General features: G+C 37.1%; 1 protein-coding gene across 28 annotated transcripts in view; it reads left to right on the forward strand.

Moving 5' to 3' along the window:
- The first annotated feature begins 1811 nt into the window (after window positions 1-1811).
- Window positions 1812-27396, forward strand: part of EMSY (EMSY transcriptional repressor, BRCA2 interacting) — an 88018-nt gene continuing 62433 nt past the window's right edge. For 7 of the 28 annotated variants that reach the window (XR_011649989.1, XR_011649987.1, XM_058305994.2 and 4 more), the window contains exons 1-7: window positions 2112-2233; window positions 3954-4062; window positions 10350-10449; window positions 11905-11979; window positions 13320-13361; window positions 16794-16969; window positions 20691-20950. Coding sequence is in view for 22 of the 28 variants with exons in the window: in XM_058305994.2 (XP_058161977.1) it covers window positions 3993-4062; window positions 10350-10449; window positions 11905-11979; window positions 13320-13361; window positions 16794-16969; window positions 20691-20950 (723 nt within the window). In the remaining 6 variants the exon portion in view is untranslated. Of the gene's footprint in view, window positions 2234-3953; window positions 4063-10349; window positions 10450-11904; window positions 11980-13319; window positions 13362-16793; window positions 16970-18626; window positions 18780-20690; window positions 20951-27396 lie in introns of all 28 variants that reach the window. The other 21 variants (XR_011649985.1, XM_058305989.2, XM_058306003.2 and 18 more) reach the window with 9 other exon arrangements.

The following is a 27396-nucleotide window of genomic DNA, read 5'->3' on the forward strand; positions in this document are numbered from 1 at the left end:
TGGGGAAGACAACTTCTGGCAACAAAAGAAATATGATAAAGAGGAATGGGAGGGGGACTGTGTGGTGTACTAGACAGAGAGGCCATAGAGGCCAGCAGCAGCAGCACTTGGAAGCTTGTTAGAAACACAGGACCGCAGGCCCTACCCCAGACTTAATCAAAAGCTGCATTTTAACAAGATCCTCAGTGGTTCCTATTGAATATTAAAATTTGAGAACTACCAGTCTAGAGCATGGCTCTGGTACCAAACTGCTTAGGTTCAAATCCCTGCTTTATGCTTAGAATGAGTGATTTAGACAAGGTATTTAACTTCCTTCTACGCCTCCGTTTCCTCATTTGTAACCAGGAGCAGTAACAGTTTCCACCTCTTAAAATTGTTTTAAGGCCTAAATGAGTTAATATGTGAAATATTTATAGTACTTGGCACCTAGTAAGCAAAAGAAATCAGCTATAATTATTCCACAGGCTCATACTTTATTCTAGACACTCTTGTGGAGGAAAGGACAGTGGAGGTCAGAAGACCTGGGGTACAAAGTCCTTCAATTCCTAGCTCTGTGAACTTGGGTGAATTATTGAGTGTCCGTGTCTCATCTTTAGTACCAGGGACCTTAACTATACCTGCCTCACTGAGATGCTGTGAGGCTCAAATCAAAGAATGCATGTTAAACTGCAAAATCTTCTACTACGGTTTCATTTACTACCCTTCCAAGAATTCTTAGGTCTGAAAACAAGGGTTCCCTTAGTTTAGTGGGCATCAGATGGAGGAGAATGAACTGGCAGGTCCGGGATGAGGTGGATGGGGGGTATGAAGATTAATTTGCTCCACTTCACAATTTTCTGAACCGGGAGGCTTCGGTTTCAACAGTAATTTTCCCGGACTTTAGAGAGCATGCTTAGCTAATGTGCAAGTAGTAGAAGGAAACTTAAATGTAGTTATTTTCTCTTCCTAATCTACAGCTCCGTTCAAGAAAAAGTCTCACGCCTTTGTATAGTGGTTCACAATTTATAAAGAACTTTTATCTATGTTGTGTATCGCAACATTCCCATAGGAAAGTATTAATACCATTTTTCAGAGAAGAAAACGATTTCTGGTAATAGCAGAATACATGATTAAAAACTCCTTTTGACTTGTTCATTTCTACCCAGACCCCACGTTGTTGACCAGAAGCACAAATAGTTACGGAGGGCGGACAATCAACAACGCCAAGGAATGGCGTCGAGAGAAGGAATAGTCCCCTTTCTCATCTGTCAAAAGAATACCTTCTTACAAAACTGCTGTGGGATTACATAAGAACCAAGGCTGAGGGGGCAACCTACCACGTCTCAGGGCCTCAAATAAGTCCCTTCTCCTTCTGGCACTGGACAGATAAGAGCCCGAGATATCATCCCATTCCCATTTCACACGTGGAAGAAACCGACGTCTAGACTGCATCTCAAACTCAAATCTCGGCCTCCACGCTCGGGTTCCCTTTCTCTATTTGCGACTCCGCAGCCCCTAGCTTGGCTCCGGCAACTGCAATGTCCACTAAACCGGTTCCCACCGCGTGAAATTTCTCTCCTCGAGTTGCCGTTTGGAAGGCTGGCAGCCGCTGAGAATCGTTCTCATGACTGAGGAATCCGACATCAATCCTCAACGTCAATTCGGACAGGAAGCTGCTTTTCCCGCATCCCTAACGCCAGTTCAGGGACGAAGCTGTTTTCCCATCAGCCCTAACCTCGCCTAGAGTAAAAGTCGTAAGGAAGCCTCAGCGCCAACTAACGACGCCATTTCGACCGCTACGTGTGACGCTGCACGTAGTAAAGGGCGCAGCCGATTGGCTGGGAGACGGCAGCCAGAGGAGAGGCGCGCGAAGCCAGAGAGAGGAGGGTGTAGGGGAGAAACCAAGGAAACTACAATCCCGGCCTTCCTTGCGTGTGCGACGGCAAACCGGGAGCGTAAGAGAAGAGCGCTTGGGTTTGGACCACAACTCCCAGTACTCCCTCGGGATGGCTCTCCTTTCCTTTCATAACGCAGAGGGAAAGGAGGACCGGGAGAATGGAGGCTTTCTGGCGGCCGGTCTCCGAAAGGCGGGAAAGGCGAACTACACCTCCCGACGAGCAGCGCGCGGCTGCGCTTGCGCCCTGATACCTGTCGCCATCTTGCCCCTTCTGAGGCATCGCAAACAAACCCAATTCCTGGTGTCCCCTAGTCTTGGCGGAGGAGCCTTTTAGATGAGCCCCGAAAGGCCGGGCAGGTGGGTGACTCTCAGGCAGGGTCATGGGAGGAGCTGCCAGGCTAGCCACGCTAGCGGAGCGCGGGGCCAAGTGTTCGGAGCCCAGTTAGGGGCGCTCTGCCTCATCCCCCGTTGTCTCCTAACGGGATCATGGGGCTCCCCGAGATGGGATGAGAGGGACTCCAGCAGGCCTGATCCTGGGGCCCGGGGGGGTCCAGCTCTGGGAGCCTCCGGGTGAGTCTCTGTCGTCTAGTTGGCTGTCCGTGCGCCTACTCGCTCTTGTCCTCTTGGCCGAGGAGGGAGCGAGGCACGGATGCCAGCTGGGGCCCCTAGCACTGGCTGCTGGCCCTGAGGGGCTTGGGTCGTGGGCTTGACATTGGGGCCGGCGCTGAGAGACCCCGGCGAGGAGGGTGGGCGGGCTGCTCTTGTTGTGGTGCTGCGAGAGAGTGCGTGTTTGGGGAGGGGGCGGGGCGGGCTTGCCTCCTTGACACTTGAGTGGGGGGTGGGTTACACGAGATCCCGGTTCCCCGAGGGGGCTTCGGCACCTCCTGCCCAGGTTTCCGAAGCGATGCGGCCCGGCGGTGGGGTCGCTGGCGGGGACGCGTCGGGATGCCGTGACGTGGTGCCTGATTTGGGCGGTCGCCGGCAGCCTCCAAGATCCTGTCGGGAGGCGGGGACAGGCTGGTGGAGGGAGCGGATTCCTTGGGCTCTGCCCCTTCTTCCGCCTCCCCACCCCTTTCTTTATGTCATCCTGCTGGCTGGGGCGCGCACTCCTGTTCTCCTGGCTCTGGGTTGGTTCTGAGCTGAGAGGACCATGGGAAATAGGGGGAGGGGGACTTAACTCGGGGCGAAGAGTTGGGATTAAAAGCCCCAGAGCCTGGAACGGGGTATAGCAGTTCGTTGTTTCGAATGTGCTGTGTGACTGCTAGACTAGACAGCTCATTCATTCATTCATTCATTCATTCATTTTAATTCCCTTCCTCTCTCCCCAAACCATTCATGTATCCGTTTGACAAATATTTACTGCGGGTCTGCTATGTGTAAAGCAGGTATTGTGCAGGCGCCTAGCGCTGTGTCTTTTTACCCTTCTAGGCCAGGGAATTCTCTAGCACGAAGTAAGTTCCTGGCACATAGTAAACTTCTGGTAAATGGTTGTATAATGACTACAGTGTCTAAATTCATATTTTATTGTTAAGACTTGAGATAGTTCTTTATTAACTTCCATTAGACCATGTAACTTCGTACTAGCAGCTTTACAAACTTCATCTCATTTAATTCGTAAGTGAGGAGACAGACCTAGAGAAGTCAGTAACTTGCCCAAGCTTACGGTCGTATTGCCTATTTCTCTACTTGCCAGCCACTATGGTAAGAGCTTTACATACATTGTTCCTTAGTTCTCATAGCATATTGGGTGGTGTTAATTCTGTTTTACAGATGTGTAAAACTTAGGCTAATAGAGGCCAATTGACTCAGGGTCACAGAACCAGGGCATTGAAAAGATGGAACTAGGACCTAGGTGTGTCTGTCTCTGAAGTCTATACCATACTACTGGCATAATAAGCCTTCAAAGTTTGTTTAATTCTTAATCTGTCAAAAGTTGGAAAATGAAGTTGTCAAAAAAGAATTGTGAGGTATCCTATTTAATTCATTTCTTAACCTGTGGATTTCCAGGTGAGTGACCCTTTGAATATACCTTGGTAATTTGATTTTTCTTTTTCTTTTTTTTCCTTTTTTTGGGTAGGGAAAACAAGCTCTTTGGGGCTACCAAACAGAAGCAGCAATGCCTGTTGTATGGCCAACCCTTTTGGATCTCAGCAGGGATGAATGCAAAAGGATTCTGCGAAAATTGGGTATGATTTTTATTTTTTATGTTTTATACTTTCTCTCTGATACTTTTCCCTTTATGCTTTGAGTCATGGCTGTTTGCATAGATGTCATAACTCATGCTGGGTTAGAATCGCCTTGGTGGTAGAGTTCTTATTATTTCCCCAGTGCTTAACATAGTGCTTTGTACGTGATAAGTACATGGATAGAATATTAATAATAATAGCAGCTGAGAGTTATTGAAGGGTTCTGGGCCTTTTGGCCTTTTGATGTTCCTTTACATTCAACATCTCATTTAATCCTTACTCAAACCTAAAAGGTAAGGGATTGATTTTCTGTTTTTGTTTTTTTCGAGTCCCCATCTTACAGATAAGGAAATTGAAGCTAAGAACCCAAGATAATGCTACTATTAAGTTGTGGAGTGAGGATTTGAACCTAGGGAATATGATTCCAGTCTCACTTTAGTATACTCTTAACCAATATATTGTATTTCCTTCATGAATGCATGGGTAATTACATACTCTTTCTGATTTCTTACTTAATGTAAGCTATGCTGACTTTCCAAAATCATATTTTATCAATAATAAGCACACTTTATGCTTGTAATTACTTGGTGTTTCTTTTCCCTACAGCCTTTCTCAACTAGCATTCAGGGAGAGAACTAAGCCTAATGCTAAAGTATCTATTATATTTAATGAATTAACTTCTTTTCATTCATCTAGAATGGTATGCTATGTATCATCTTTGGGAAAACTGAGAAAAGGATTCCTCAAATCATTTGTGTTGTATGGCTCCAGTGAGGAACCTTGGTTGAGAAAAGCTGCCTTAAACTATAGATCCAAAAAGGACCTTGCTTGGTCTTATTTACAAACACTTACTTGTGGTTTCGGGACTAGCTCAATAAATGAATAAATAATTTGGCAGAGTACCAGACATTTTGGCAATGGATATGAATTATTTAGATATCCATGGTTTTGCTTTACGGAAGTGTGGGCCTTGAATTGACAGACATGGGGGTTTTGTCCTGTTATTAATGACCAAGGGCAAGGCATTTAATCTCCCTAAATCTGTTGACAGTTTTGTTAAAAAATGGATAATATCTGCCTCATTAGTTAGGTGGATTAACTGTAAATAAAGGGCCTATGACAGTGCTGGACATCTTAATGTATAATGTTTTAATGCAGTTGCTTTCAGACATTATTTGCATCTGAACCTTTTCTTCAAGGGAAGTCTTTTCTGGGAATTCCTATATGTAGATCAGGTAGAATCCTAGCTGCTCTGACCCGGCCAGCTAATAACCTTTTTGCCCTTTTAATTTTCCCTCAGGCCATTCTTAGGATTTCTCTATTTTAAATCACTTCTTAGCCTTGTGTTTTAACAATATCTAGAGAGCTTTTTTTTTTTTACTCTATCATTCCTGTATCTTTTTTTGCTTGCTATCTAAATTTTTAATACTCATGTGAAGATGGTTTTCTGTAAAATTACATGCAATTGCTACAACTGTTTGCTGCCAATTATAAAGTTGGACTCCTGTTTATTTCATAGTTAAAATAATTGCAGAGGAATAAATAGCCAGCTATTTGGGCTTTTGGGCCTTGCATCAAGAGATTATGTTTAAATACAAAATTGGTATCATTTAAGTCTAAATATATCTCTAATTTTAGTCAGAACTATGTGGGTAATGCTACTGGAAAGCTGTGTCAGTACAAAAGGAAACAGTCTTCTAAAGACCCTTCACTTTGGGAGGTGAGCCTTGGTAGTGATTTGGGGAAAGACTTCCTCCCCACCCGTTGATTCATTATCATAACAATGAAACCTTTGAATTGCCTTCAAACTGGAGCTCTAGGACCAAAGTTTAGAGAAGATACTGTATTTGAGGATTAATGTAAAATATTTAGAGAATTAGCTCTATCCTTTTAAAAATAAGTACAAATCATTTTAATTTAGCATGTTAAACATTTAAATTTTATTTAATTAAAGATAAACAGTTGGGATAGAGAATTTATGATACATTGAACAAAGCAGTGATAAAGCTTCCTTTGCCTCTTCCCTGCTCTTTTTTTTTTTTCCTAACGTGACCGTCCTGAGCTGTAACTCTTAACATGGGGCTTTATGGATTATGGTGTAACTGAGTCACTGATTTGTTTAAGTGGTTTGGGTTGAGGGCTTTGTAAAAAAAGTTTGGCAACTCACTTATTTTCTGCGGTATTTACATGTGTTTATTATTATGTTTTTGTGTCATCAGAGTAAACAGTACAATAGACTAGCAACCCTAATATCAGGATCTGTGGATACCCATCAGAACATGAAGAGGGACTAGCAAGGCTTTTTTAAAATGAGTGACTTTCTAGAGGAGCTGAGGAAGTGCCTTGGATTGTGTAGCTGTGATATCTGAGTCCCAGTTTTGTGTGATGTTACAACATCTTATTTTTGTGTATGACTTTTTAGTTAGACTTGAAATGTCAGAAATATTTATCACATTTCTTTAGTTAATTTCATTTTATTTGTAATAGTGTCTTGACCACTATAAATTCCTCAGGCCAAAAGTAAATTTTTCTTTTTTCCTAAATCTCTTCCTCTGACCTCTCCATTTCTTTTTATGGCATTGCCATTCTCCTAAATACCATGCAAACTACAAAACCTGACTCATTTTCTTTTGTTATTCCTTCCTCATTTAATTACTTTTTTTATTTTAGTAGGTACCAGAGACTGAACCCCAGACCTCATATGTGGGAAGCAGGTGCTCAACCACTGAGCTATACCCTTTCCCTCAATGACTTTTTTTTTAAAGATTGTTTCCCCTTTCCCTCTCTCCCACCCCTCCCCCACCCTGCTGTTTTTGCTGTGTCCATTTGCTGTGTGATCTTCTATATCTATTTATCTTTTTGTCTTCTCTTCCTGTCTTTCTCTTCTAGGATTCACCAGGATTTGATCCTGGGGACTCTGATATGGAGAGAGGTTCACTGTCAATTGCACCACCTCAGTTCCTGGTCTCTGTTGTGCTTCACCTTGACTCTCCCCTTCATCTCTCTTTTGTTGTGTCATCATCTTGCCGCGTGCCTCACTTGTGTGGACACTGGCTCACTGCGCAGGCACTGGCTTACCACATGGGCCCTTGGCTCACCACGTGTGAACTCGGCTTGTCACACAGGCACCCACACAGGCACTCGGCTCACTGTGCGGGCATTCGGCTCACCACACAGGCACTGGCTCGCTGCGCAGGCACACTTTCTCTTCTTTTTTTTACCAAGGGGCCCCAGGGATTGAAAATGGATCCTCCACATCCGCTTTCCCCTCAATTACTTTTGTAGACTGGAATTTCTTTCTTTATTTTTTTTTTTAAACAAATTAAGTATATATATATATATATATATATACACAGTCAGAATCTTTATACTTTCATTTATATATGTATAAAAGCAGTTTTATTGAGATATAGTCACATAACATACAATCTATCCAGAGTGCATGATCAGTGGCTTTTAGTATAATCACAGTTATGCATTCATCATCATAAAAAATTTTAGAACAATTTCATTACTCCAAAAACAAAAGTTCCATACCCCTTAGAATTTACCTCTGAATCCCTCAATCCTTCCTCAGTCTTACATAACCACTAAACTAATTCCATTTTTATAAATCTATTTACTTTTTAGACTTTTCTCAGTCTGGTTTCAACCTGATTTTCCATACCTACCCTTTTTTTAAGATTTTATTTATTTATTTATTTTCCCCCACCCCCTTGTTGTTTGCACTTGCTGTGTCTGTTCCAAGTGTGTCTGTTTGTTGTGTGCTCATCTTCCTTTTTTTAGGAGGTACTGGGAACCAAACCTGGGACCTCCCATGTGGGAGGGAGGTGTCCAATCACTGAACCGCCTCCACTCCCTGCGTTGTTTTGTCCCCCATTGTATTTTCCTTCCTGTGTCTCTTATTGCCTCATCTTGTTGTGTCAGCTTGCTGTGCCATCCTGTTGTATTAGCTCACTGTCTTTAGGAGCACTGGACACCGAACCCAGGACCTCCCGTTGGTAGGTAGGAGCACAGTTGCTTGAGCCACATCTACTTCCCCATTTTTACCCTTTTCTATTCTCTTACGTGAGTGAACCAAAATCTTTATAATAGTTATTTGTATATATTTCTTAGGTTCCTTATTGGATTTTAATTACCTTGAGAATAGGGACTTTTTTTGTTCATGTAAACAGTCTCCGTGGTATCTTATAGTAGTAATACTCAATTAGTAGTTTGTTTTGAATTAGAGACTATCTTTGTAAAGTCATATTTTTACATCCCTTAGTGCAAAGCTTTCAAACATTGTCACTGACTCTTAGAAGTTGTATATCTGCAAGAAATATTATCTGTTCCTTTACTCTTATTCTTTTGCACATTTGCATCCCATCCCCCCGCCGCCTGTCTGTACCACAGTTTTTCTGATTAAAGTTTATGCTTCTAATCAAGATGATGTGTTTTTCCTCTGTGCCTTTACCACTGTATTGTAAACTGTATCATAATTATCTGATTATTTGTTTCACTGTAGCTCTATTCTAAAGTTAACTCCTTGAGGGCAGGACTTAACACTAGTGGACATATATAATAGAGATAAAATATTGATTTGTTGAATGAAATATTTCACAAATGGAGCATAAACATTTAGTTGGTTATCCCTAGTGCCTTTTGAACTCTACTCTAGGTCCTGATAAAAGCTGAAATATATGTTTCCTGGGACTAAGTATTTCTTTTACTACTACAGAGCAACAGAATTTGGTTTTTAAAGAGAGACTCTGTGAAACATTTATGTAGTATCTTTCACAGGCTAAACATGCAGGATGTTTACACATAGGGTAGTTCACTTGGACCATGCATTTCTGTTTAATATAGTCAGCCCACTCTTCTATATAAAGCTTTCTTTTGGCAGTCAGAATTGTGAATATATGAACTGAAAGATGCTACTAGTTTATTTTCGGTGTAGTACCTAGCATGCATGTATGCACGCATATGTTATTTAGCTAACATTTCTTGAATGTCTGTTATGTATAAGGCATTGGCAAATAATGACTACTTGTAGCAACTTGAATTGAGTATGCAGATAACTGTAGCCTGGGAATTTATTTTCTATCATTTTATTTTGCTTAAACATATCTCTCTCACAGTGTTAATGGTTTAAAACAACAGCTGTTTTATTATTTCTCACAATTCTTATGGATTGCTGGTGTTGCTGATGTTGTTCTCTTATGTTGCTGTATTAACTGGTAGCGTAGCTAGAGACTGGGCTTAACTGGGAAGGCTGGGCCTTTCTCTCCAATCTGGCCTTTCATCCTAGGCTTCACAACTTGGTCATCTCAAGGTTCTAAGAGAGCAAGGCCCTGTGTGCAAGTGCCTAGTGAACTTCTGATGTTCCATTGACCACAGCAAGTTGCATGGTATACCCAGAGTCAGAGTGGAAAGGACTACATAGGGTAATATGTTGGGAGGAATGCGTGGTACTTTGGGGGCCATTGGGGACTTTTTGACTTTATATTTTAGTCTACTAGGGACTGACTATTTCATTTCATCATAGTTACTTCTGTGGAAAGATAGTGAAATTGAAACTGTCTCTCATTAGGATTTAGCATATTATATCTTGGTTTTATAAGAGCATTTTATGCTCCCTCATTTGTCTTGGTCGTTTTGAAGGTAGGTTTTATAGATCAGGAGATCTTAGGTCTACAAGGTAAGATATCCTAAAAGTTCCTTCTAGATAAGAAAACTGAGGTTCAGAGGTAAAAAAATACTTTCCCAGGGTCACACAATCACATCAGTAAGTGGCAGTGCTGGAGCCAGAACCTGGTCATTTTATTCTTTTGCCATTATTTTTTTTTGCAATTTCATCATACCCTCTACTGACTACCAGGAGGTAGATGGAATATAGTTTGATACTTAGACAGGGTTAAGGAATTATTTGAAGGGTTGATTGGTGAAGATACCTTTCAATTATGCTAAACACTTCTCTTATCAACCTTTTACATCACTTGGATAGATAGTTTCTTCTCAATAGCTGGTATCATCTGAGTTCTTCAGTGATAATAGGTGAAACAAAATGATTGTTAGATTCTTTTTTTATCTAAACAATTTACATACATGACTGTTATGAGGCAATAAAGAACAAAATGGTATAAAATTATAAAAGCCATATTTTAATGTTATTAGGTAAAACTTCTGAAGGGAATTAAAATATTTGCAGTTAATTTCTAGGTTTCTTGCCCTCAAGTTTCACTATACATAACCATAGCATTAAAATATTGAAGGCCTATCTTGATTAAATAATTTTCTTCTTCTAGAACTGGAGGCATATGCTGGAGTTATCAGTGCACTTCGGGCACAGGGGGATCTCACCAAGGAAAAGAAAGATCTTCTTGGAGAACTCTCAAAAGTTCTTAGGTAAATTATCGTAAAAGTATGTGAGACATGACTCTAGAAATTTCATTTTGAGGGGTTTCATTACTGTTCATTTCAGTAACTCTCAAATTAAGGTTAAGATTAGAGGTTTTGAAATTGTTGGTGCTTACTTGTGTGCTCAGTTACAGAAAACTGTAACTTAACATTCTGCAGTCCAATCAGAAAGGCTTTAAGGCAGCTTATTTCAGGTTTGGGCTATCTGGGAAAGGGAGGTGTTTTGACATGGATGGAGGAAAGAAGAGTTGGGCCTTGCATATGCAGATCTGGGGTGGCATTTGTTGGGGGGTGGAGAAGGGGGATGCAAGGAAGGTGTTGTCTTACTTTATATAAATAGACAATGATTATATAGTTATAATGTTAAGCATAGTCTATTCCTTCAGCTTCCCACTAGAGTGGCACTTGAATCCATTTAAAATTCTAGTAATAGGGGTTCCTTAACATTTTGCCTTGATCTATTCTAACATATTAAGCTTTTTCAGAAAATGTTCTGTTTTAACCAATTTCTTTTCTACATTTAAAACCATTTGTCCTCTTCTTTTTTTTTTTTTACAGGTTCTTCCTATATTTAATTAACATAAATATAGAGATTTTAGTAAGCCACATCCTCAGTCTTATTAGCTTCATATTTAGCAATTTATTATGTGTGTATTTATTTATTTTTTAATGTTTCTCATAAATTCTGCTCACTTGTCCCTTAAATGTTTGGGTCCATGGTACTGATTTTGAGCTTAAATGGAAAAGGTTACAAATTGAAGAGTGGCATCATTTTATTGAGGATTTATTAATAGTGTAGGTACATAACCTTTTCTTAGTTGTTCAGTATTAGCTTTACATTTGCTTAATCAAGATTAGTATAAGCAAATTTTTACTATACGGGTAACATGATATAATGTAAAAGACACACAGCTGAAGTACTGAGTAATAAAGGGTTATTACCCTGGTGTCATGTTTCATAGTGCATAGCCACAGGCAACACCTATCTTGCCACTCTCATTTCTTTATTTTTCATTGAAAATAAAATTATAGAATCTTAAGCTTAGAGACAACCTTAGAAGATTTTCTTCTGAGTGCCAAATCCTCTTCTCAGCAGCCATGATTAGGAGATCATCCGGACTCTGTTTGCTTATTCAGATGACAAGTATCTCTGCTAATCCTGTCCATGGTCTAACAGTTCTGAGTTTTGGAAGTAATGCCTTGATATCAAGCTGAATTCTAATTTGCAACTAATTCTCTCTGCAGTAACACAGAATCATTGTGACTCCTTTTCTATGATTTTAAAACATTTGAAGATTTAAATTAGCGCCCCCCTCTATATCCTTAAACAAATCAATCATTACCCCTTCCTCCCCAAGCAAAATGTTGATTTAAACATTAATGAAAGTGTAGAAAAGAGCTGCCTGCTTGGCAGAGTTCTATAATGGCTATTTTTTTTCATAGCATCTCAACAGAACGCCACCGTGCTGAAGTTCGGAGAGCAGTAAACGATGAACGGTTAACAACAATTGCACATAAGTAAGCCATTAGTCATACCACCCCTGATTTTTTATGACATAGTATAACATAGTTTTGAAACAGTCTTCCTATTGTGTAGCAGATTCCTGAGTTTTTTATCTTATTAGTATATCTCTATACTCAGGGATCCTGAATAGTGTGTTAACTGTTTACTTAATTGGTTATGTCTTTGGATTTGGTTAGGCAAGCTTTAAATACACAGGTCAAATCTGTTACAGTGAAATCTGTATAATTGAAGACCACCACAATTTAGCAGGCGATTCACTATTTGATGCAAAGTTCAGTAACAAAGTAGTGTGCCCCCCCAAATTTGATAACTCCTTAGAGGTTCTTTGTAGTAATATTTGATATGTATATTGCTTTATAAATAGAAATAATTTTTTTCATATTTTACTTAATCACTTCATGTATAGTGAGATTCAAAAAAAAGACTAAAATACGTTCTACTTTAAGAAATATGAATGCTATATGTCTAAATTTACTTTTAAAAGCCAACAAAATAAAATTATAAAGAATTCCTATCAAATGGTTTTCAGATCATAACTATTTGATGGATGGATGGAGGGTGGTGGAGGACTGAGGGCAGTAATCAGGCATCAAAAGAGTATGCATGGAGACAGTGCCTCCCAAAGCATAGAAAAGAACAGAAATTATCCTTCAAATGTTAGTGCAAGATGATGGGAACTTTTCATAAAATATTATAGTATACATCATTTGTTTTTTATTTTAGTGGTTTAAGGTGAAATAAATCTAAAGGAAAAAATTCAGTGCATTTCCATAGTGTGATAACTTAAACAATGTATTTAAACCAATTGGCTTTATTTCACTTGACTCCCAGAGATCCATTAGCCTCAAGTTGTGCTTCGCTGTCCCTCATTTTACCTAACTCATAAAATGGGGTGCTGCCTTTTTAACTGCATAATTTGAAGATTTAGCTGTTTATCTTGCAGTTTTGAGATTCTTCAGTGGTAGATATGTACCAGAGAAATATGAAAAATTTCCATTAGAGATATGTAGTATTTAGTTGTCAGGCTAACATGCTGGAAACATTCGAATATTAACATGTTCCTCTAATTTGCTCCAAACATTTGAGTTGGGATGTTCTAAAAATAGTGACAACTGAGCCTAGATTCTAATTTGAGAACTGGTAAGAAGAAAGTGATATGCTAGATTATAAAGTAATAAACAATTGTTTGCATTCGGAGGCACTTAAAACAAAATTGGTACCTTATAAGAATTAGAACAGTATTGTGGGCAACTAGTTATAAGTTGATGCGTCAGTTTCATACTTAAAAGGATAACATTTATTTAGTCTCCTTTTCCTTTTTTCCCCTTCAAAGAATGAATTTATCCTTATATTTGGGTGAAAGACCAAGTAACAGGTATGCAACTAGGTTATTATTATTTCAGGCTTATTTTCTTGTATTTATTTCAAAATTGAAGCTCTCAATTATTCAGGGGCACATTATTCCATTTATGAATTAACTGTGCCACTTGCTTTTCCTTCTTTACCTCTCTTTCCCTCCTAATGCTGCCCATCCTGTAGCCATTTTGCTGCTCGGGAGTACCTCTAGTCAGAGGGTGGGAAGGGAGAGGAGGTGAAACTTTCAATTAGTCATTTTCTATTTGTTGGTTGTCCTGGAAAAGGTTTGGTGGAAAAATTTACAAGTATTTGCCAAAATAATATTTTTGGATAATATGTGGGTTTCTTTCATCTGTTTGACCTCTCCCTTTCCCTCCTCTCTCCATTAGCATGGATAATTGAGAGTTGGCTTTTATCTGCCTGTTTCCTCATTTTTCCTCTCCTTTCTGTTTTCTTTAATACATGAATTTTATTTTTTGAAAAGAGTTTACTTCAGTGTATAATTTTAAGCATCTTAGGTCTTTCCAGATTTCTGTTTTGATATTTTATATTGTGGTTTTAATTTGACCAGATGTAGCTACTTGTTGAGCCCAAGAGTCATTGAACTAGGATTGGTGAGGTGGGCATAGATCCCTCATTCTATCCATCTGCTCTGTCCCCTCTCCCTCAGAAGTATCAACAGAGCCTTGTTTCAAAGATTATCTTATTGGAGGGCTTCATACTCTGAGCCTGAAAAAAACTTGAGCTGAGGAGGAATGCATCTGACCTGACTGCATTCCCTTTCTCCTCTCCTTTCCCTCCCCCATTCAAAACAACAGCTTAGGCCAGAAGGAATGTGGTTGAGAGGTAATGGGAAAGCCGAAAAGATTGAGCACAAAGGAGGGGGAAACAAAAGGAATAGGGTGTTTGGGATCAAAGAAAAGCCTGGCTTGTGGGCTAAGACATAACAACGCGGTTATTGTTTGCACCAGGCCATTTATTAAGTTTGCTACTCTAAGTCAGTTTTGAATTACATCAGAATATTGCAGTGTTAAAGCCTTGGATGTCAAGGGGCTTCAGATTTTTTAATTGAGTCACTCTTCTCAGTATTGTCTCTAGGGTTAGAAAAAATGACTATCTGGAATTTCTGCTTTCTTAATCCTTTCCCCATCAGCCAAGCATTCACAGGATACTGTGTGAATTTCTGTGTGAGGGCGAGGATTTCTTGCTGGTACCCTGCATGCCAAATGATGTGAGGGTCCAGGTAGTTTCATTAGTATCATCTTAGATTTCTCACAAAAGGGGAGGGAGCAAGAATTTCCACTCTCCCTTGCCATATTTAGTATAACTAGAGACATTCTTATATAAGACTAAAGAATCCTAGTGAAGCCCGAAAATCTGTAAAATTCAGTTTTACATATATGTCTAGATCTATACAACTAATACATTTTATATACTCATTACTAAGCACATAAGATGTATTGATTTAATTCTAACATATTTAATTTTCACTCACTCAGAAAAATTTTGCATGTTTGCATGAGTGGAAATTAGGATTTGTAGATCTTTCTAAAAGTTGCAGTTGTGTCTTTTGCACTGCAAGTTCTGGCTTTTCAGAAGCCTATGTTCATGTGCTTCAAATTATTAATCTTCCATAATTTCTGCCACCATTTAAATAATGCAGTTACTAGCAGGAAAAAAATACTTAACTTTTAAAGGTAAGTGTAGATATTATTTTTAATAAAATTATAGCAAAGTAAGAGTAAGCCAGGAGAATGTTAAATAGCTGTTAGATTTTTTCCCTTTAACAGTTAGCCAAAGCCCTTTTCTATCTTTTTGTTGTTTGTTTGTTCCATTTGCCATTTCAGAACTGGCATCAATGTAGAAATTATGTAATGACAAATTTGCAAGGGTTATTGGGTCTTAGGAACTTCTCTTTCCTGTAGATCTATGTTAAACCGTGAAGGAATTTTCCGACTTCCCACAATAATTGGGCTAATCAGCTCCTAGAAAATACTTTCTGAACTAAAATATAATGCTTTTCAAGTCATGGAGTAATTTACTGAAAGTTGGTAGTAATTAGTCAACAGTGCCCAACTGCTATAAATCAAAGGCAAAGTTAGACATGAAACTCATTTGAAGAATTTTTTGCTTTCTTCTTATGATTTGGCACATAATTTCAGTAGTATGATGTATGCTTGTTGAAGAAGACATTTCAGTAGCTGTGTGATCTTAGACAAGCTTTAACCTTTCTGTGATTCAAAGTTTTCACAACTATAAAGTGAAGATAATTAGTAACTATTTTATCATTAAGAGAATTATATGAGTTAATAGTACATGTAAAATGTTTAAATTAGTACTCGTCATGTAGTGCTTAATTGATGTTAACTGTCATCATTACCATTGCCCTCATCATTATCATTGTTCTAGTATCCACTAACAAGTACTTTTGTGTACTCTACCTAAATCTGAACAATTGAGTCTTAAATTCTAGGTTGGGTTGTAGAATCTCTGGTTTTGAAAAAGGTGCAGAAATATTTCTGATTCAGTGAAGAAATTGGTTGATTGAATAATTGCTTACTGGTGAGTTTTAAGCCTTGACACTAATCATTAGTTAGGGTCATACATGAAGCCAAGTCAAGAGAAGTAACATAATTACTTTTTGACATCTTAACTTCTCTTTGGATTCTGGGATAAAATTTGCTCAAGATTAGAGTAAAGGAATTTAGAGTGCTGTCTGCTTCAGGTATAGAGTTTAATTGCCACTAATTCTTAGAGTGAAGGGAGGTATAAATAAAAATAAAGTAGTGGCAGCTTTCTTCCAGTGTCCTCAGATCTAGTCTTTTGTTTTTTTCCTTTTCTATTTTAAGAGGATGGTTAATAATACAGTACTTTGTTAGTGACATATACTATGATATATACATCCCCCTTACATTCCGTACTACCTGTTTCCCCTCGTTTACTGCCTCAGTGTCTGAGCTTGAAAGCCTTAGAACCTCTGGCCATGCAGGCAGTTAGATAAAAAGTATTTCTCTTACAAAGATTCCAACAAATTCCATTATTAATTATTAAGGAAAATCTGATTTTTAAAATTGAGTACTTTTTAATTTTTTAAATTTAATTACAAGATTGAGTTCTAAAAGTTAGTAGAAATACTGGTTACCAGATTTAAACTCATGAAACCTACATCCATATTAATAAAAAAAGGTCATGGGAAAAATTCTTAGTTCCAGTTTTGTTCATTTATAAGATTCAGATTATAGAATAAGATGTATAAGAACCTAAGTGTGTGTTAACTTCCTTGAATTCCAATTACTATTCATAATTTTGATCTTGCTTGCTTATAATAAAGCCTCTCTTATTCAGTTAGGGCACTTTTCATAATTTACAAAATTATGTTGTTGAAGAAAATGTATTTGATTCATTTTTAGTGATTGAGAACTCTTGTAGCAGTGTTTTCTTTTTTGTTTAGTATGTCTGGACCTAGTAGCTCTTCAGAATGGTCCATTGAAGGTCGTCGATTGGTACCACTGATGCCCCGGCTGGTTCCCCAAACCGCTTTCACTGTAACAGCTAATGCAATTGCCAATGCAGCTATTCAACACAATGCATCTCTTCCAGTGCCTGCAGAAACAGGAAGCAAGGAAGGTGAGTAGAAAAATTTCAGTGTCTAGAGATTATTTTTCTCAGATCCTTTTTAGTTCAAGAAAAATTGTCCTGTTTTTCATCTGTTTTTATCCCAGTGTTTAAAGGTTGCGAAACATGGTGAGCAACTCTGATCCCAAAACTAGAAACTGCTTGATTTTTAGTCTTAGCCAAAACTAAATCTCTCTTTTGGTGAAAATGTTAGTTATGTTAATTACAAAATTGTAAAAGTCTTCTTGGAATGAATTTTTGATGTCAGTGTGTCTTGTTAGAAGTGGATAGGAGCCTTTATTAGATAACATAGACAATAAATAATATGAGAAGTCATTTAGCTCCTGGAGAAAATGCTTGACTGATAGTGGTAGAAAATAAAACTCTGTTTTTGTCTTCTGGAATTATGGTGTATGCTCCATTTCTGTTCTAGTCAATGTGCTGAATCCATTAGGGATTAGCTTACAGATGGAAAGGTTTTCTTATTGTTATTTAATCTAGGATTGATGCATGCTTTAAAAACCCTTGAATCCTGAGACAACCAAGAGTAATACTAAGTTTGAGAGAGCATATTTGGGTTGACTATCCTAGCTTAGATTGGTGTTGCATGAAAATACCCTGAAAACAATTGTCAGGTTACTTTGGGGAATTGTTTTTTCTTGCCTTGCAAGTAGTTGTGGAGCAGAATGAGACATTCTTCCTGCATACCAGGTTGTGTTTTAGACTGTAGGAAGCTGTTTTTAGAAGAGAGACAGTTATCAGCATGCATACTTGGACTTAATATTATTGAGTTCCTGTTTTCTTTGTTGTGGGAGTAGTATCTTCTCTTTCCACTTTTTCTGTCCACCAATTCTCTGGTAGAGAGGAAGGAATAGAGGATTTCTAATAGAGTGGTGTTTGAATCCTCGTTTGCCATTTCCAAGCCATGTGACTTCCAGCAAGTCATTTAAGTCACTTAGCTTCTGTGAGCTTCAGGTTCCCCATCTTAAAATGAATAATAATAATAATACCTGCCTTGTTGTGTTGTGAGAATTAGTGACACTGTATGGAAAGGATTCTGCAAATGCATGTACTCAGGAAATGCAGGTATGAGGTATTCTTGCTGTTAATTGAGTTGTGTTCCTTCACTGAATGATGAAGAGGTTGAAATATGGTGTTGTCATAATGTTAGTTGAGTTACTGTTGCACTGCTTGGATGGCAAATGATTAGTCAGCTCATTCATAATAAAAGAACCTTGTCTTGGTTCTCTTCTATTAGCCAAGTTGAAAATTGTTGTGGTTAGGGAAAAATTACCCCATCATTGGTGCTGATGTTAGCATTAAAAGAGAATTTCAAGTACATACTTGTTGTCTTCCCCTGCCATGAATGAAAAATGATTTTCATTTTTCTCAATATGTTTTAAAAACTTGATTTCTTTGTGAGTGCTCTCTTCTCCGTTGGCAGTGTCTGTAGACAACCATTAAATACTTAGAGGAAATCCATTTAAGTGATAATTTTCAGAAAAGCTTATTAATACCCTTTAACCTGAGATCCTAATACTTAGTACGGGTCTCTAAATTCTCATTACATGAAAATGTAAAACTTGGCCTGCAGTAAAAAAAGTAATTTTGCTGTATGCTGGACAGTGTTGGTAAAAGTTAACAGCAAACTTTTTTATCATTCCTTCAGTAGTGGTTTGCTATTCCTACACAAGTACCACGTCAACCCCAACCTCTACCCTTGTTCCAAGTGGCAGCGTAGCAACGGTTAAGTCTCCAAGACCTGCCAGTCCTGCCTCCAATGTAGTTGTCTTGCCAAGTGGAAGTACTGTTTATGTCAAAAGTAAGTGATACTCTCAGTGTTATCAGGGCTATCTTGGCTAAATGCTGCAGCATAGGCTCTGATTAGATTTGCCTCCCTGGATTGAATCATTGGTCCTCTGTCTGGCCATTAGCATGGTTAGGTTTTGACAGTTCTAAAGAATTCCTCTTTATGTGTGACCAGGTATACTTTGCTTTTTAACCTATTCTGGGGACTGAGAGATGAATTCTTTTTTGTTCTCTGTGGGGAATCTGCCTTTCAACACTGCTATCCTATGAGTATTCACTTGTTTTGATTGTCATGGAATAGAAATGTTGTGAATAGAAAACTAAAGGAATGTGTTTATGTAACTTATTCAGTGTTTCCTCTTATGGTTCTTATAATTTCTTAAATTATGTTATATAACTTATCATCCAAATATTAGACAGAGAAACATTCTAGAGTACCTCTTTCATACTTCTAATTGATTATAATTTTTTGAAGTTTTTTTATTTGCAATTTTTAACCCCTTGCTTCTATCCTGTGAAACAGTTTGCTTTCACATTCATTTTTAAATTACTTCTGTCAGTATTGCTTTGCTTTTGCTATCAGTGGAGATCATTAATATCTGATTTTAATTTTTCTCAATATAGTTATAAACTTGATTTCTTTGTAACTTTTAGAGCTGAGTTTGCTGTTTTATGCAGGATGATTCTAGGTCATTGTCAGCCTATTTAAATTAGAGTCTATAAATTGAATGTGTAAGGAGTTATATTTTATTACCAATCCCATGAGTCATACTGTATAAATTTTTTATATCTGCTCTATAGAGATTTCCTATGTAGGTTGCTAGGTTTTATGTATCTCATTTAATTTTTCAAGAGTCATTACAAAAATAACTGACATTTTAGTGCATAAAGAAAACACTAAGAATCTGGGGTTATTAATTAAATTTATACCTGACTTCTGTGAATTTAGCCAAGGTGGTCTTTTAAAATAACTGTTGAGACCTGTTTTTTATCATTTTTTAAATATTGAAAGTGAATCCCAACCATGAAGAAACCATCTCACTTAATGAGTAGTTTTCAGTAACAGGAAGTTTGTGTTGCCTTTATACTAAGAAGTCACACAGGAAAATTAGTTTGGGGTATAATCATTGATTTGCCAGCTTTGTATGTGCAATGCTCTACCGTGGGGAAGTAAACAATAAGACATGGTCTGGGAGCCTGTCAATAACAGGCGACATGCAGACAGACAGTCACACTGCCATATAGTTAGAGATAACAAAAAGGATGTACAAAGTGCTTTATAAGCACAGAAGAGACATAGATTAGCTTTGCATAGAGGAGTAAGGGAAAGCATCACTGAGAGATGCCTGGATCTTGCAGGATGATTAAGAGATCATTGGTGATAGATGGCATTCCCCAAAGAACAATAGTAGTTAGAGACCCAGAGTTGGATAGAATGTGGTAAAGTGGCTGTGGGGAATGGTGACCATTTCAACATTCGAGATTATAGGAGCACATGGAGTTGGGTGGAACAATATAGGGCTTTGAATGATAAGCAACAAAATGAAGCATAAAAACATTACCATGAGATAAAAGCAGCTAAAATGTCCTGAGACAGTAAAATGTACCTGGTAATAGGATCGAGATAGAATAGAAAAGGAGAGATTGGAAACATGGGCATCTTTTAGGAATTTTTTGCTAAAATTGGGCAGGAGATGAGGCCTGACATGAAATGGGGCTCTAGGGTTCCTTTCCAGGGTTAAAGAAAGGGAAGGCATTCAGAGACAACTTCTCAGAGGGAGGATTGGTAAGATTTATTGGCTGATTGGGCATAAAGCAAAGGGAGAGGTCAGGGATAACTTAATGTATACAGTGGTTTTAAAATAAAGTATAAAATGCAAAGTTAGTTTGGTATAGATAGAGCAATTTTGTCATCACCTTTCAGGTGTTAGCTGTTCAGATGAAGATGAAAAGCCCAGAAAACGAAGGCGAACAAACTCTTCTAGCTCCTCTCCCGTTGTCCTAAAGGAAGTTCCAAAAGCTGTTGTTCCTGTCTCAAAGACGATCACTGTGCCTGTGAGTGGCAGTCCCAAGATGAGTAACATCATGCAGAGCATTGCCAACTCCTTACCACCCCACATGTCTCCTGTGAAAATAACCTTCACCAAACCCTCAACACAGACGACAAATACAACAACTCAAAAGGTATATGGTAGAGGGAATCTACCTACTAATTGGTGTTTCCATCGCTTTTACACAGTATGATTAATATTTAACAAACATGCACCGAGTACTTACTATGTGCCTGGCATTATGCTGGGAATGTTTATATCCTTCGTTTAAATCTGTATATAGGCTTTCAAATAGGTATTATTTCACTTTTTGCAGATGGGGCTCATTGATGCTGAATGACTTGTCTAAGATGACACAGCTTAATCTTAGTCTACTTTGGAGACTTTAGCTCTATTTTATAATTGCGATTCCATTTGGAAAAAAATTAAAAATATAAACTTTTTTTTAAACCTATCTCAGGGTGACTTTATCTTTAGGAACTCAGTTTTTACTTTCCAAAGTAACAAAGTTGTCAGATGTTTCATAGAAGAAAGGAGAATATATTTCTGATGAATAAGTGTTGTCATCCTTTTTTATTCTTTGTATGCTATCATTAATTCATTCCTAAAATTTCCTCTCAGTATGTTCAAATTGTCGATATTTTGTCAATTTTATGTTATTGAAAACTTCTGTTTTGTCACACCAATCTGGATCCCAGTTGCTCTCTAGGCTTGCTGCACATCTGTTATTTCTGTACTGTCTCTTCATCGTTGTTCTGGTCTTCTTCTGTTTTGGTTTATTTACTCATTTTGCTGGAGCACATCTTCCAGTACTAGCTTTCTGGAGTATGGGAGTATAGAAAGTAAATTTTTGAGACTTTGCATGGGGGACTGAAAATTTCTTTGTTCTACACTCCCATTTTATTGATGGCTTTGCTAGGTAAGTATGCTAGGGTAGAAGTCATTTTCCCTGAGGATTTTGAAGATATTGTTCCATTGGCTTGTAACTTCCAAGATTGCTTTTAAAATATTGCCTTCCTAGTTCAGATTCTGTTTTTCTCTTTGAAAACTCTCAGAAACTTTTCTTTAACTTCAGAGTTCTGAAATTTCAAGGTAGTGTTCCTTGGTATGGGTCTTTGTTTTATCCATTGGCTAGTACACTCAGGGGGCTCTTTCAATTTGGGTACCCATGTCCTTCAATTCTGGGAAATTTCTTGATTTATTTCTTTGATTTTACTCTGTTTTCTTTCTTTTTTTTTTTTTTTTCTTTCTGGATCTTCTATTATTCAGGATATCGAACCACCTGGATTAATTCTCCAATTTTCTTATCTTTTCTCTCTACCATTTTCCATTTGTTTGCTTCTAATTTTTTACTCTAATGTGGTCAAAAGCTTGAATTTTAGAGCTGGACATTCTGAATTTGAATCCTTGCTTTTGCCACTTTCTAACTGTGTAACTGTGGGAAAACTAAATTCTATACCTTATACCTAAGTTTTCTTATCTGTAAAATAGAGAAAGAGTCGATTTTACAGGGGTTTTCTTTTTAGTATAAACAAATGAGCCAATATGCGTAAAACTAAAACATAGCACATAGTAAATCGCTGTATAAATATTATTTTCTCAACTTTATCCTTCACTGATTCTGTGGAAGTTTTCATTTTTGCTATCATACTTTACATTTCTATTAATTCCTTCTTGTTCTCTGAAAGTTTTTTTCGTTTGTTTGTTTTTGTTTTTGATTATAGCATCCCTTTCTTTCTTGGAGTCATTATATTCTATCTTAGAGAATATTCATGCTAATCTTTTTAGTGATTTTCTTCTTCCATGTTCTTTCTATTCTAAGTTCCTTTTATCAATTTGTTTTGCTTTCTTGTCTTCATTTCAGAGTTTCATTAAATGACTTGGCTCTCTGCTTAAATATGTGAGTGACCACTAAAAAGCAGAGAGAAAGCTCTGTATGTATGTATGGGATATTTTGACTGGTGGAATTTTCTTGTAGGTTACTCTAGCTGGGCTCTTTTGTTGAGGGACCCCCATTACCTTTTGCCCCTTACCGCTCTGTGTCTTCAGGACTTTTCTTTGGGCTGGTCAGATTCCTCAGAAGAATCTTCTAGTCTCCTGCCTAGAGTAATATAGTCCTGGCTGTCACTGTTTTGGGGGTAAGTGGAAGAGGAGAGCTGGGTAGTCTCGCCATTGGTCTATAGACTTAGTTAATCTCTTTTTCCAATATAACACTGCTCCCCTCTTCCACTTCCTAAGGTGTACCTATGTCATCAGGTGTCCTTAACCTCTCCCTCAAAAGTATAAATTCCTAGTCTTCCTTTAGGGTAGAGGATAACTGAAGATAGCTGGGGATCTAAATGCGTCTAAGCACATTTTCAACTAATTTTCCTTACTTTAGCCCCACCTTTAACCCCTCTTCAGAAGTACCTGGTGCCCCCAATTCCTGATCTTCCTGGGGTTCTCTGATGCAAGTTGCCTTGTTTTTTTGTCATCCCATTTGCTGCCTTAGGTTTCCACTTTCTTGGGTATGCTAGATTGGTTGCTACTTGTCTGTTTACCAGTTTCCAAAACTTATAGCTGTTGTCTTCTTTCTGTTTTGACCTTACAGGTTTATGTGCCTCTCTGCCTCTAAAAAAAATTTCTTTATACAGTTTTAGAGGCATTTGGGGGAAAAAGTGGAGGTAAATTCTTGTGTTCAGTACATGGTCTTTCCTATCTTTGAGATTTCAGTTCCCTGATAATCGTCATTAGAAAGAATCTCCTTGAGTTTCCTGGAAAGATATCGTTATATAATATATAAAATTTATCATTGTTTATTAATAACTAGAAGTGATAATGAGCTGCTATGTAGAAAGTAATTCTATTTTGAGTCCTAAGGTAAGGCAACATGGTATAGTATTAAAATCAAACAAGAAGTTTTATAGTCAAAGAGGCCTGGGTTGGAACTCCAGTTCCTCCTATATGACCTGTGGTAAATTAGTCTTTCTAAATCTATTTATCTGTGAGATTTAAAAAGTGCCAATCTTGTAAAGGTTGTTGTAAGGATTAAATGAGAAGATTGGGTATTTAAATCCAGCATAAGATAGGTGCTCAAAAGTATTAGCTCCCTTCCCTTGCAGGTATTTTATGAAAAGCAGTGTTTTTTTTATTTACTCTGTTGAGAATAAGTGAATTTATCAGTTAACTGAAGCTTACCCCTTATTATATGGAAGTTAACTATTTTTGATGACTTTTTGAATGTTATATTGAACATAATTTTTATATTTTTATTTAATGATTCCAAGGTAATCTTTCCAAATATCACTTTTTATACAATTATAATACAGTTATTGCTTTCTGTGATTGCCCCGTATTAGGTGGCATCAGCTTACTATACACTGAATTTTTATGTCTACTTACTGTAATATTTTTGCTGCCTTCTTTGCTGGTTCTTATTTTGTAGCAATTCTATCTTCACCCCTTCTCATCTACTACTCTTGTAAATTGATATTTGTGAAATAGTGTAGCAAAGCTAAGCTAAAAGAGAACCTGCCTCCCATTCATATCCTTTTTTCCCTTAATCTGTTTTACCTTTATATATTATACTTATAGCTACTTGACATTTTATTACATATTTGCCTATTTTCTATTTCTCCCATAGACTTTTGAGAGTAGGGACTTTGTCTTATTCATTTCTGTATTCCCTAGTGTTTAGAACAGTGCCTGACATGCAGTGGGTGCTCAATAAATATTTGTTGAATGAATTAATAAGCGAATGAATCAATAAATCTGGTTCTAATCCTGGCTTTGTTGCCTCTCTTAAGCCTTAGTTTCCCATATAACAAAGATAATAATAGTACATAATTCCTAGACTTATTGCAAGAATTAAATGAGGTGAGTCATGGAAAGTACTTAACATCGTACATATAATGAGTGGTCAGTAAATGTCATTTTACAATAACTTTCTAATCTGTTTTGGTAGGCTTAAAAATTCTTCTAATAGATGAGGGTTCATCTGTAAGTGACGTCAGTGAATCTTTTTTTTTTTTTTTATTCACTGACTTTACCATATATGTATTTATTTTTTCTTCTATACTCTCAATTGAGAATGGTTACTTGAGATTATCAGACTTGGAATGCTTATATTATGGCATATTTATCTTTAATGTCATGTATGAACTATATGTACTGTGAGATTTAAGACTCAAGAATTTTAGATCTGTCCTACTGTGTTTAAAAAATAAACAAGTAAAAAATAAGACTCATTCATTCCATAAGTATTTATTGAATATCTACTATGTTCTAGATGGTAAACTGTATTCTTTTACTACATGTATACTCAGTGTCATCAGTTTTGTTATTACTTGGACAAGCTGAGTGTGCATAGGACTAATATTCCTTGGGTTTTTTTGTTTTGTTTTGTTTTGTTTTTTTGTTCTCCTTTTTCTGGGTAATTAGGTTTTTTGAAACTTACTCAAGACTGCTGCCATTATTACATTCACCTTAGATTTCTCACAAATTACATGTAAGTCAACTCAGGAATTATTTTAGGTAAAGTGACTTTTATATTAAGTATAGTTATTTACGAATTTGTGGGCTTTATTAAAATTCAGATAAGGCATATATTTTCAGAGTACACAAATTTCCACCTATGTTGATATGGTGCCTTCATTTTAAATATAACATTGGTACAGCACTTATAAAATTTTTCTGTAACAAAACAACAGAATATAGCTTTATGCGTTCATGTGCTTGATTGATATTTTTCATTTCGTCCTTAGGGTGCAAGTCCCAGCACTCTTAAGGAGTTTTTGTGAGTGCTAGAAGGTCAGTAATCTGAATTATGGCCTGAATAAACACTGTTTGGTTCACTTGGTTTCAAAATCCCTTTATTTTCCATGTGGTAATAAGTAACTTTAAAGTACAAGTAGATTTTCTTTAAGGTGGATCTCTAATTTTGGGTAACCCCAGTTCAGATTACAAATCATTTTGCAAATTGAAATTTCAGAATATGGTTTATCATTTGTATCTATAAATATGCTTTTAAAGGATCTAGATTTATTTTGCTGAAATTTTGTTGTCTTAATATTATAAGCCTACACGCATACTCTTCTTCTGAAATTCCAAATATTTTACACAAATGCGACTGCTTCCTCTTCCCTTGCCCAAGGCAAACATTGCCGAATAACTGTGTTATACTTTCCTGCGAAGCCTAGTGAATCTTCATTAGTACCTCAAAGTCCATATAAATACTGTTCTCTAGGAAATTACTGTTATTTGTTTGGAATTAGCAAACATGAAATCTCATTGCTACTCTGTGAGTTCTTTGGATTCTCAGGGCTATCAAAATTTTGGTAAAAAATATATATAAAATATTTTTAATGAAACAAAACTAAGAGAACCTTGAAATACAATCCCAGATGGATTTATCTATAACCCTTTAGCTTTTATAAAGTAGTTATGATATGCTACTATTAAGTTCCATTTGTTGACTGCCAAATATTGACCACCTGCTATGTGCCTAGCACTATGTTCAATACCTCACATCATTATCTCATTTAATCCTTGTAATGACTTTGCAAGGTAGATATTATCCCCATTTTACAGGTGAAAAATGAAGTCCAGAGATTTTAATACGTCTGGGGGCATGTCATTTGTAAGTATCAGAGGCAGGATCTAAGCTCAGGTTCAATTAACTCTTAGGCTTGTGATTTTTTTTTTTTTTAATATATACTATATGGTTTTATTTCTTCTCAGTTTGTTTGGTTGTTGCTTTTCTAATAATGCTATTTAGGTATTTGCCAGTCAAATCTATATAGAAGGTCAATCTATATAGGTGGTTGCTGGTCAAGGCTTATAGATCCTTCTTGACTTGTGAAATAATAACTCCTTAAAGTAATGGACTTGTACTTAATGTCTTATAATTCTTTGTAACACTGAAAATAGTTCACATAGCCAAAGCTTCTTTGAGATATAGATACTGAGTACAGATATATTCAGTAAATGTTGACTTGACTTCATGTTTTCTTTAGGACTGATATAAATATAAAAAATTTTCTCTCCTAAATTCTTTAGATTTTTCAAAATGATTTTTCTTACCTTGTTGGTACGAATAATGGTGAAAGCTAAAAAAAGCACTCTGTTCTGTTTTGGATATTACTATACCACCATTATATTCACTCCAGGATGTAGCTGTGATGATGCAGATTTAGAAGCGATTTTTGTGTTCTCAACTGTAAAATGGGGATAATAATAGTACGCGTATTACAGGATCATTGACATCTTTAAATAAGCCTGTGCTTAATAGCTCTAAAAGCTATTCTTGATTCTGTTCATTTCCTTAACCCTTCGATTTCCATCCATCCATTCACAAGTCCTGTTGGTTCTCAAAACAATCTGAATTGAATCACTTCTTTTTATCTCCACTACTAACAGCCCAGTTTAAACAGCCTCTGTCATTTCTTGTTTCATGTACTGCATACACTTCTTAACTGTTCTCATTACGTCCACTCTTGATTTTCTCATTATGTATACTCCTGCCTTTCACTACATTGTATCTAGATTGATCTTTTAAGGTATAAGTCAGATTTTATTGTTCCCCTACTTAAAGCCTCCCAT

The sequence above is a fragment of the Dasypus novemcinctus genome, chromosome 10, assembly GCF_030445035.2.
Source record: "Dasypus novemcinctus isolate mDasNov1 chromosome 10, mDasNov1.1.hap2, whole genome shotgun sequence".
Taxonomy (NCBI): domain Eukaryota; kingdom Metazoa; phylum Chordata; class Mammalia; order Cingulata; family Dasypodidae; genus Dasypus; species Dasypus novemcinctus.